We start from the raw sequence: 11,973 nt of genomic DNA, 5'->3' as shown, positions 1-11,973 counted from the left end.
GCGAAAGCCCTATTGAAATTCGTTCATGCCCCAACATGCAAGTGACCCCAAAGTAATCAAGTAATCAAGTAATCATGTGGTATGGAAGACCCCCGGGGAAAAATGCTATATTGAAATTGTAATGTTTATTATTATTATTATTATTATTATTATTATTATTCTTCCGACATTTCGTGCCCCAATTTCGCCCCTTTCCCAAATGCGAAAATGCTTATACTTTTGCACGGACGTCCGGCCTCATCCGAAATTCGATATTTTTGGGTGGTCGCACATGGTCGACGCAGAATGGCGGAATAGCGCCCCCTACAAAGTCCAAAAATGCCCATAGGGAATTTTGCTAACTTTGTCCTATGCTCACAAAATTCGGTACACATATGTATTATACCCACATATGCAAAAAAGCCTCTTGACCTCAACCCAACAGGAAGTCGGCCATTTTGGTTTTGATTCTTCCCGCCTAAAATTAACTCCTCCCACAGCGTTCGCCCGATCAAGTTCAAATTAGGTACGCAACATCTCCAGACCTAGCTGAGCTTAAGTTGTGCTCTGCGCATCCGTAGGTCAAAGGGCGTGTCTGCCAGGGCTCAACTAACTTTGGCGTGCTCGCCATGTACATACGAGTGGCTGTCACGCCCACATACTTCATCCAATCAGCTTCAAACTTGCTGGACATGATGATGGCTCCGCCCTGAACGTCCCGATATATTAACTTCCCACGTAACTCATAGCGCCCCCGGTGGTAACAGGAAGTGAACTTAAATTCATGAAAAATACAGTTGACCCCAGCAACTTCATTCCACTTCTAAAACATGCAGAACCAGTTGGTGAAGCTACTTTATGAACACTGTGAAGCTACGAGTAATGGCGTCCCTGTGGGGGCGTGACTACCATCAATTCCTCGCCATGAAAATACGTTTGGCTTTTTGATGGCTTTATTGAACTCGTATCATCATGAAAATTGGTACACAGGTCCAGGGTGCCGACCTCAACGTCTCCATTCGCTCATAGGCGATCTCACTCGTGTCGCCCCCTAGTGGAAACAGGAAGTGCCATATTTTACATCATCATTGTGCGATTTCCACAAAACTTCACATGTGTAATCACTGTCCCACCCTGAACGCAACCGCTTGTGTTTTGTTACACTCTACTGCCCCCTGGTGGATGAACCATCAACCTCTCATAACATGACTGATGAGTGGCCGCCCTGAACACACCAGACCATATGTGTAACTACCTGTGACTGCCCCCTACTGGATGAACGAAACATTGCATTTTTGGCCTCCTTCCACGTTTTTTCTCACTTTCTGCTTCACGCCACAGCCCCGCCATGCCTCAGGCCCCGCGGTGGCATGGGTGAGCGATGGCCCGCCATCGCCGCTTGCGGCTTTAATTATTATTATTATTATTATTATTTTTGTTACAGGTGTATATGGAGTTGGAGCAAGGCAAGAACGTGGACTTCTGGAGAGACATGACCACCATCACTGAGGACGAGATCAGCAAACTGAGAAAACTGGAGGCCTCTGGGAAAGGACCAGGTACACCGTTTCCTCATTTTCTATCATAGGTAGATGCTCTGCTTCTTTACCTCCTGCTCTTGTTGTTACATCTGCACCTGTGCTCATCTGTCAAATCATTTTGCCTGACCTACATTTCACATTTTTCTTTTCTTTTTGTCTTTTTGAATCTTCAGGTGATCGTCGTGAGGGCATCAACACTGCAGTGAGCATTGACGTCCAGACGGTGTTCAAAGGAAAAACATACAGCCAGCTGCAGGCGCTGCACCTGAACATTGAGGGGAAGATTCGGGCAGGAGGATCTAATCTTGACATCGGTTACTGGGAGAGTCTGCTGCAGCAAGTCAGAGTCTACATGGCAAGAGCCAGGTACCAATGTGGGGACGCCCACCAGATTCTGCTGTAGCAATAAAATGCTGATTTGAATGCTAATGCTAAATGCATCAAAAGAAGCTATGTGGGCAGCTAGTGAAAACTGATGTGTAAATATAAATACAACTTTGTGTTGCAGGTTGAGAGAGCGACACCAGGATGTGTTGCGTCAGAAGCTGTTCAAGCTGAAACAGGAACAAGGAGTAGAGAGTGAACCTTTGTTCCCCATCATCAAAGAGGAGCCGAGGAGTGATGAAGACAAGTAAGTTGCTCTCAAATGACTGCACTGCCCTGCACACATCCTCATTGAAAGTGTGGGAAACTGGTGCCTCAACCAGGAACAGAGAGCGAGATTCTTCTTAATTCTCACTTCTCCTTTTTTTCCATTTTTTGAAGCTGTGTATATGAAGCTAAAAAAAGTAAATACAAAACTTGGTTGCACTGACTCGTCACTTACAGAAATTAACACCAAATATTTTTCCCAACAGCAGGGAAAGGGCAGAAGAAGAACCAGGTCAGTCATCTTCCTCCGCCACAAAAAACAAAAGAAGCGAAGAAGAGGACGAGGAGGAGGCAGGACCGTCCAGTTCTAGAGCAGGAAACGCGAATGAAGACGAGGATGGAGAAGACAAGAGTGACAAGAAGGAGGACGAGGACAAGGGTGAGGTGGTGGAGGCTGTGTTGACTGAGGAGGATCTGATCCAACAGAGCCAGGCGGAGTACGACTCAGGCCGCTACAGCCCCACGCTGCTCACGTCCTCAGAGCTGCCGCTGGACACACACACAATCACCCCTGAAGAGGACACACACAGGCTGCAACTAGCCCGCAGACAGCTACAGGTCACAGGTATGAGTCCACGCACACACTCACACAAAGAGCCTGTAAGTCAGAGTTTGCATCTCTAGTACATTCTGGGTCTGATAACCAACATGCAGAAACATTATTATGGATCCTTTTCTTGCAGGACCTGCCCTACTCTGCCTCTGATTGGATAGTACTCGTTGCCTTTGTTGCTTAGATTGGTTAGGTTTAGGCGTGTAGTGAGATTGGTGAGGGTAAGAATATCAGGGTACGCCAATCAGAGGCAGGGTAGGAGGAGTCTTTCCCAAAAAAAGCAGCGGGATCCATGATAATGTGTCTTTTCTGAGGGTTTCAGTAAGTTTCCAGCAGTAAATATGTTGATGAAGCCAATCTTAGTTGTACGAAATGTTGATTGTATTAATGTGATACAGATGTTTCTTTGACATCTTCTCTGTCTGTCTGTCTGTCAGGCGACGCCAACGAGAGCGCAGAGGACGCCTTCGTACGTCGTGCCAAAGAGGGCATGGGCAACGATGAGGCCCAGTTCAGCGTGGAGATTCCCGTCACGGGGAAGATGTACCTGTGGGCAGACAAATACCGCCCCAGGAAACCCCGCTTCTTCAACAGGGTCCACACAGGCTTCGAGTGGAACAAATACAACCAGACCCATTATGACTTCGACAACCCTCCGCCCAAAATTGTCCAGGGTTACAAGTTCAACATCTTCTACCCAGATCTGATCGACAAGCGTTCCACCCCGCAGTACTTCCTGGAACCCAGTCCTGACAACAAGGACTTTGGGATTTTAAGGTTCCATGCTGGCCCTCCGTACGAAGACATTGCCTTCAAGATCGTAAACAGAGAGTGGGAGTACTCACACCGACACGGCTTCCGCTGCCAGTTCGCCAATGGGATCTTCCAGCTGTGGTTCCACTTCAAGAGGTACCGCTACAGGAGATAAGAGGCACCATACCAACCAAGATGGACCAGGACACCAGTCATTGTGTTTTAACCACAGACGTTATATTATTGAGGCTGTACAGTCAATGTCCTTTGTTGTATTGTTGTAATGCTTTTCCACCAAAAATCAGATTGTTAGCTACAAATCACTCTGTACTGTCTGAAAAGGTCATTTTGTAATGTAGTCTGAAAATTACACATTAAAGATTTTTTTCTCCTTTGTACCATATGCTGAAGTGTGTTTTGGGCACACAATTTATTAACAACAAAGTAAAAGTGTAGAAAGTAATGTTTACTATGTTCACTGTGTTAATTTAGCATGTTAGCATGCAAACATTTGCTAATGAGCACCAAAACAAGTACATGAGAGGCTGATGGCAAAGTCATGAGTTTTGCAGGTATTTGGTCATAAATCTAACATTGTGAACAGATGATGGCACTAAATACAAAGTCAGGAGTTTGAAGTTATTACAATTCATAACCTAGGGACCACAAATGTATGTACCAAATTTCACAGTAATCTATCCAGCAGTTGTCAAGATATTTGGTCTGGACCAAAGTGTTGGAACATAAAGAGGCTGCCATGAATAAAAACAGTTTTCAAATGGAGGAGTTTCAAACCTGGCGAACGATTTCTCTGTGAAAAGTGCTGACTTAAAAAAGAGACTTCAACTTCAAAAACTGATCCATCATACACATCAGCTCAAAGATTATTCATAACAGCTGGTAACATTCACACTGTGTTTCACATTCTTGGCAAGTCTGGTCTTGCTGAAAACTAGTAAATCCTGGCTGCTGTATTTGGATACATTTGAACAACACAAGGAACAGGTAGAAAAGGTTTAATACTATAAAACTAAAATCTTTGCTGCTAGTGGTTAGAGATTAAATGGCTCAATTTTAAATTACATTCCCTGTGAATATCATACCAGTCTGTAAAATATAAATCTAAATTTAGTAGCAAATATTTTTCATTAAAACACATTTTACAAAATGCACCTACAATTGTAATAGAAAAGACATGTAAATGTAAAGCAGGAATTCAAGAGTCTCTCCATCTGTTATAAAACAAAACTAATTATACGATGTTTTGGTGTATTCAGTCTCAACAATTTATAGTCTCTCAAAACAAACTCCGAACCACTTTGAATATTTTTATACTCTTAGTGAATGCCCCATAAATTGAGATTTCAATTTCACTAGAATTGATTAATCCAGTCCATCTGCCTGGAAACAAACAGTTTGGGAGATTCTCGCTGTGAGGATTATAATGTACTGGTCATTTTCAAATTTCTGACTCATCATCTATAAACTGCAGAGATGGAAGGGAAACTTCTGGGGCGTTCTCCCCCTCTGCGGCACTGAATCCCACCTCTCCATCAGTGTGGTTGTTATTACGGCTGCCGTTGTCTGCTCCAGACACCAGTGGTTTGTCTTCTGCTAATGCAGGCCCCTTGGTCACAGTGGCGTTGAGATCCCCCTGCTCATGGGACTGCTGGGATTGCTCTCTATTCTTGTTTCTGCATTCCCAGGGCAGAGGTAGGTGGCCTTTGTAAAAGTTCCAGGCCAAAAGGGCAAGAATAGAAACCACTAGCAGCCCGACTACAGCCTGCAGTCCAGCCACAGAGGGGCCACCCCTCTGAGGCTGGGGACCAAATCTGTGTCCATCCTTGCCAGCATCTGGGTCTACGTTGACCTGGTACTCTGCAATGGTGGTTGTGTACTCAGCGACTTTGGAGCGTTCCACAGACACGCACCGATACCGACCAGCATTGGAGTATGATGCGTTGAGGATGAGCAGTCCATCCGGTTGATGCAGAATGAGAGGTGAAAAGCTGAGAGAGCGGTCGTCCTGCTGCCACATGATATTTGCCAAGTTGGAGGGCGAAGGGCAATGGAGCTTCAGGTTGCCACCTGGCCAGATGATCTGATTCACAGGTTTCACAGGGTCTAAAAGCAAAACAGAGGTTCACAATGACCCACAAATGACCTAAATATGTTTTTTTCCAGTCAGAAAAAATATGTACAAATGACGCAGTGTGCACTCACCAGCTCCTGGGCAGAGAGTGGCATTTCCATCTTTCACACTTTGGATTAGTTCACTAAAGCAAAAGACACGATCATTTAAATTTCGTTTGGATTCATCTGACATTCAACACAACTTGCTTCATATGATAGGACAGCCGCCTACCTTTGTGCATCAGAAAGGGCGACACATTTTCCAGCAACTTTGTCCCAGCCACAGTATGGGTCCCTGGCTAAAACACAGTCCATACAGGAAAGGGATCTCCCACAGGTGGCTAGTGGTATCTGCACTGCACCGTAGTCTGAGCCTGCATATAGCTGACCCTGTACAATTTTCGATCCATAACACACAAACACAAAGCCATGACAGAGATACTGTAATTTATAAGAAACCGTCATTTAAAGCCATTTATTTGGCTATACTAGAGCTTTGAATTACCGTGACGTTGGAAAATTTCAGAATCTTGATTGGCTCTGGGGGCTTGAAGAGTTGTACTTCTTCTATGATGAACATTTCTCCATCATAGTTCACAGCTTTCAGAATGGTGCCTTCCTCTTTTTATATAAAAAGATAGAAACATGTTACATTTAGATGCTGACACGTATGTTTTAAGTTAAAGAAAGCAGCGACAACAGTGTTCAGGTACAACACCTGTGCCTACGAACATCACGTGGTACTTGTTTCCATCTGCCGCCTGCGCTTGGTTGACTATGATGCATGTAAATGTAGCCCCCTTTCGCACTAGTAGAGGCTTCTCGCCTATTGGCTGGATGACATGGTCCATGAGGGGCTTATCTTTGATAAATTGAAGGGTCCGGTCTGGGAGATCCAGAGACACTTTTATGCCCTCTTTACGAGCTGCATTGTCTATACACTGGCAGGGGAAGTGGGGAAGGAAAGAGAAAAGGGAGAACAACAGTGTCAGAGTACAAAAGGAATCAGCTTCCTGCTCGGCCACTGGTAAAAAAAGTTGCCTTTTGAGATTTCTCATTGTTTCTAATACATGCACACACGCTGAATAGTGGGAAAACTCACAGCTCCGGGCCGAGGGACGGGGACTTCTCCGCTATACATGACCCACTTAACAAAAGAGGTTTCTACGGTGACTGGAGACTTATACTTGCCCTCTGCAAACACTCTGCTGATGTCAGACACGCGGTACACACACACTGCCGACAGGCCTGATGTGTCCCTGAAGCACAAACACAAACAAAGAAACTGTGAGCTAAGTGGAGCACCACAGACCATTAAAAAGAAAGAAACCTTCCCCCTTCTGATACAGACATATTTTTTTATATCAAACGTACGACTGTGGTGTGAAGATGGCAAAGAACAAACAGTCCTTCCAGGGCTGCTGGAGGTCACACCAGCGGTAAGAGTCTTGGATAATGTAGGGAAGCTGGGACTCCAGCACTGGGCAGTCCATCCTGGCCTTCAGGAAGGATGTCCATTTCTTCTGTAAAGTCCTCAGACCTCCCACGTCTCCCTGGGAGAACATAAAGACATCATAATGCCGCACAGACAAGTGGAAAAACATGGAGACAAACGGTCTGTACAATCATGCAGCGGAAAGGGTGGAAAAAGAGCAGCTGAGGAAGTGCTATTTATATGTTAACATAACGTTGGGAACTAGAGCTGTGAAAAAAAAAGTGTGTGCATGCTAGACTGTTTTCACCTTGCAGACACGGGCCACACGGGAGACCACCAGTTTGTTGTAACAGTCGCACTCCACAGCTGTCTCACTGAAGAACAGGTAAACCTTGTCATCATCTCCCTGATAACTTTTCTCACTCTCCGGCATCTGAGCCATGGAAACAAAGTTGGGCTCTGACAAAGGAAGATGGAAAAAGATGAACTTTGACTCCGCTACGATCACCAAGGTGGCAAAAACCTTGCATGAACGTAGCATCTTCTCTCATCTTACCATTGAGCCAGGAACTTTTGAACTCAGTGCGTATGGAGGTATCAGAGTTGCGCATCAGGACGGGTTCAGAGCCCAGGAAATTCATTGACGTGGCTGAGTACAGGCTGTCATCTGGCAAGACAGCAAGCACAGAGATACATATGTAAACATTTGGTTGCGTTAAACTTCTTCCCTATGGTCTCATACTGTTGTGTAATTGCTACTCACCAACCACGATAGAGGCATATCTCTGGAAAGGATCAAATGGACACTTCCCTTTCCCATCCTCTATTTTTTTCTCCAGAGTCAGGATTCCATCCACGTATGACTGCACAAACACATTGTTTAATCCTGGTACTTTTTGTTGTTGTTATGAATTTGCTTCAATGTACAGCATGAAATATTAACACAGAGGGAGCGCTATGACTCACCATGTAGTCACACTCTGGATCAAAAGCATTGGTTCCACAAACATACATCCTGTTATCATCCATCTTATGCAGGGTTCTGATATAGTTTTTACACTCCGTCTGTAAATGGATGTTAAAAAAGTGATGACTACATATGCTCAGTATGCAATCAATTTGTTAATATTTAAACTGACTCACCTCAAGATCTTTCCCTTTGTTTTTACAGTCGGTTTTTTGTTTGTCTGTCACTTCCCATTTCACCTAAACGAGTGAAAACAGTTTTAGTTACACACTTTTTCAGTTATAAAAACAGATAAATGTAACATCTTTTACACCCGTCGTTAGAGCATAAAAGCAGTTGTTAGGACAACAGAAGTTTAGAGGAGCAGGTAGACATATCTTTGTACTGTAAAGCCATTTTTCCATTATGTATTACCGGCTTGACTCAACTTTACTCGCCTTTTTTGGTTTTCCATCAGGCAAGTGTCTACTTTTTTGGAGGTTCCAAGCAAGCTGAGCTGATACTATAAAGTTATGTGAAAAAACGGCAGTCCTCTCAATACCAGGCTCTCTCACTCTCACTTTTTATCTTGTCTATTTTAAAACGAGTTGGGAGGCTGGCAACAAAGCCTTTAGTTTTAACATTATCAAAGAAGAGAAATGTCCTCCCCTTGTCTTAAATCAATACATGAGTACTTCCTTCTTTTATGAATGAAGTGGTACACAAGTTGAAGCTACAATACTGTGTGTGTTTGACCAATCAACAACGGTCATCCCTGCAAACCAAGCCCTGCATTGATATCTATAATGGAAAACAATATCCAGAGGAATAAAGCAAGGAGAGTTGAGTAGAATAGAGTTGAGTCGAGCCCATACTATGTAACGATAAAACTGCAAAAGTGTAACTTAGGTGGAGACACATCAGTTAAAAATCCAAAAAAATGTAAAACTTTTAATAAAGCTGGATGTTTTTTGTGCTGTGTAGAGTGTTACTAACCTAAAAAAGAACGGTCTGGTTAGTCACAGGATGTGTTTAACCACACAGAGCTCAGAGTCTAGAGTGACACGCAAGTTTGTTCTTAAAAATATAACCCTTGGCCAAGAAAGCCTTGATAAGAAAGTTGACTGGCACTGCTCCACAGCAGGGCAGGCCTTAACTACAACGTAAACAAAGGTGTTATTACCGAAGCAAGTTTCTTGGAGACATTGTTAAGGTCCAGAGCATACACTGCCTCCCTGGCACCCAGCATTAGCAGACCCAGGTCCTCTCTCAGCAGCATGGTCGAGTAGTTGAACACACCCTCCTCATGAAACAGGTGAGCATTATCCCCTGGAGACAGCATATACATGATTAACTATACTATCACCAGTGACTAAATCCTGTTTCCCAATAAGTCTGTCCAAATTCAAACCATAGAGGATGCAATCGATTGTAAAACTGTAAGCCAAAAGTTACACAAGACAGATAGCAACACTCACTATTATAGAGCACAGTTCTGCGTGGGATACAGTCCAATGGTGAGTCTTCTCCCAGTGTCAAGGCCAGGGGCAGCAGCCAAAAGACACCGAGGGACAGCAGCGGATGCATGGCTCCTTTGTTTGAGTCTAAGAGGAATTTAAGCTTTATTGTTTCTGTAACAGTCAGTCGTACAGGGGTAAAGGCAGCGAGTGGCTTCTATGACGCGATGAGGTCTTTACTAACTGAAGGGCACTGGCCCCTTTACTGGCCCCGCTCAGCAGGCTGTCCATGATGAGATGGATGGCACAGACCGAAGAAACAAAGCAGAGGAGAGCTGAAAGAGACAAGGTTGCATGGATATCACAATCAATTCACCAGAAAGGGGATCTGACAGACCAAAACCTTCAAATATGTATGGCAAAGCACCAAACAAAGGGGGAAATGAGATGTGATGAGAAACATTTAAGATTTGCTTAAAAATAAAGCATAAAAGTAGCGGAATGGCCAGAAAGGGCAGAGTGAGCTAAAGTCAGCACGGCAGTAATTCTGTCAGTGCCATAGTGATGTTAATGCAGTGCCATGAAAGGCATTCAGCAGGGTGCAGGGATGTCAACCTCAGCTCTCCTGCAGCACCAAACACTAGCACACAATGAGAGATTCATAGAGAATGCCAAAGTCTGGTGGAGATGAGAGAGCAACTTTTGAAACTAGGTTTCGAGTTTCAAGTCATGTTTTGCAAACACGAACAGGAAACATGTTGGTTTGACTCCCCCCCTTGCTTCTCCTTTACTTACCATGTAGTCAAGGCCGTAGCCAGGATTTTTCAAATACCGAGGTCAAAAAGAAAACCTCAAGCTATGTAATAGATAAAAGTAATACATGATGTATTTATACCACTTTCTTGCTGTGCATTTCTTAGTCATGGTCACTTTTGTGGTTCAGTTCTTTCTTATCACTTCCAATTTTGCAACTTAAATCAACTCCTATTTCAGTATTCTACAACTTCCATGGTTGTATCTTTAAAAATTATAACTGCAATATATTATTTTCTTTGTTTGTTCTTAAAATGTGGAATGGAGCACGGCCTGCTGGGAGAAAAGGGCTCGTCCAATGAATGAACAGTTTGCAACATCGGGTCATGTCCAATTCACAAATGTAGACAACATATTTCTGGCTATTTTCAAGTCGCAGTTCACTACTACATCTACTGCAGCAAATATTTTTTCTGGAAGTGAGCACTATATAACTGCGACATAAAAATCTCTAGTAATATGCTGTGTATATTTGTGAATTTGTGACGAATCTGCAGACGGAAGCGCAACACAGCTGGAGCTGTTCTGTAAGGAAACCAGTTAAATTGGAAACCAGTTGCGACATAACATTCGGGCCAGTGAAACAATTCCCGGTGGATTTCAAGGAATCACTCCGCCGCTGGTTATAGCCGACTACTTTTGTTTTGACATGGCAGCGGTATCTGGAAGTATGTGTCGTGTGACGGTCGACTATTTTCACTTCACAATTAAACGAAACTTCAAGAAAAAAATACCGAGGACATGACCTCGGTGTCCTCAATGGTAGCTACGGCCATGCATGTAGTAACAGTAACATCTGCGGTTTCTTGTGACTTTGTCCACTGGTATTACTACAACCTGCTAAATGGGTGTGTGCCTCCCTCTTTCCCAAGAGACGTGTGCTGTATTTTACTGATTTGCTGCGGCATGTCAGAGAATGCAGCCCTGATAACATGTTTCACATATTTTGCCCTGGGGCCAAAGCCAGCTTCACCCAATACCAGTTTGCATACACCTTGTCTTTCAGATTTATGCGATAAATGTCAGCCAGCAAGAGCAAAACGCACTGACAAGTGTAAAATCTGTTTTTGAGGTTACACATGAAGCTCGGAACAATTTACTAGTAGGCTAGTGGCTTGTTTTAATTTTTATAGGTATATTTTGTTATTTAAAGTTATTTTGAGCGATGGATTTAAGCCAAAACCGCCTAAAAACAGTCAACCATTAGCTCAAGCAGGTTAAACGACAGATACAAATCAACGTTTATCACTTACCTGCGCACTGACACGCCCAAGACGGTTGAAGCGTCCATTAAAGAAATAGTCCCAACACCTGTTTAAACGTTGTTTTTAAACCACTAACTCCTCGTTAACAAGCTGGTGGGTAGTCGGACTAATTCATAATATTAATATACGCATGGACAGTGTAAAAAAAACCCCACACGACTAGTTTGCTGATGCCCAACGTGTTGCAGAGATGTGAAACTCCGATTCGCTTTAGCTTGCGGTTTCCTTCAAGGCTGAACGTTGAATGACGGCGGAAACTTTTTCATCCTTCACCGGACATGGCTGCGTCGCTGTTGTTTTTTTCCCGTTACACCGCACCAGAGCGTTTCCTTTCGAGAAGAGCGTTTTGAGACGTGATTAAGTGAGAGCCGCTGTTTGCGAAAACCATGTTCAAGCCAGCCGCCTTTTAAATTCATTTGCGCAGGTACTGCAGCAATTATGGCGGCA

At 43.8% G+C, this 11,973-nt stretch overlaps 2 protein-coding genes across 2 annotated transcripts in view; one reads left to right on the top strand and one right to left on the bottom strand.

Moving 5' to 3' along the window:
* Nucleotides 1-3,880, top strand: part of cactin — an 8,379-nt gene extending 4,499 nt beyond the window's left edge. Inside the window, exons 6-10 of the mRNA XM_062428909.1 lie at nucleotides 1,424-1,538; nucleotides 1,694-1,886; nucleotides 2,029-2,151; nucleotides 2,378-2,736; nucleotides 3,162-3,880. Coding sequence (XP_062284893.1) covers nucleotides 1,424-1,538; nucleotides 1,694-1,886; nucleotides 2,029-2,151; nucleotides 2,378-2,736; nucleotides 3,162-3,652 — 1,281 coding nt within the window. The 3' untranslated portion in view covers nucleotides 3,653-3,880. The remainder of the gene's footprint in view (nucleotides 1-1,423; nucleotides 1,539-1,693; nucleotides 1,887-2,028; nucleotides 2,152-2,377; nucleotides 2,737-3,161) is intronic.
* Nucleotides 3,844-11,860, bottom strand: sema4e (semaphorin 4e). Its single transcript, XM_062428910.1, has 15 exons — nucleotides 11,515-11,860; nucleotides 9,470-9,783; nucleotides 9,175-9,320; nucleotides 8,189-8,251; nucleotides 8,012-8,110; nucleotides 7,809-7,908; nucleotides 7,602-7,712; nucleotides 7,353-7,504; nucleotides 6,985-7,163; nucleotides 6,713-6,869; nucleotides 6,329-6,551; nucleotides 6,116-6,231; nucleotides 5,843-6,000; nucleotides 5,701-5,753; nucleotides 3,844-5,601 (listed from the first exon to the last, which is right to left on the bottom strand). The coding sequence occupies exons 2-15, from the start codon at nucleotides 9,576-9,578 to the stop codon at nucleotides 4,937-4,939; spliced, it is 2,331 nt and encodes a 776-aa protein (XP_062284894.1). The 5' UTR covers nucleotides 9,579-9,783; nucleotides 11,515-11,860; the 3' UTR covers nucleotides 3,844-4,936.
* Between the last annotated feature and the right edge of the window lie 113 nt (nucleotides 11,861-11,973).

Source organism: Scomber scombrus, chromosome 11, assembly GCF_963691925.1.
Source record: "Scomber scombrus chromosome 11, fScoSco1.1, whole genome shotgun sequence".
Lineage (NCBI taxonomy): Eukaryota > Metazoa > Chordata > Actinopteri > Scombriformes > Scombridae > Scomber > Scomber scombrus.
The sequence above is the reverse complement of the archived record's forward strand: the minus strand, read 5'-3'. Positions and strand labels throughout refer to the sequence as shown.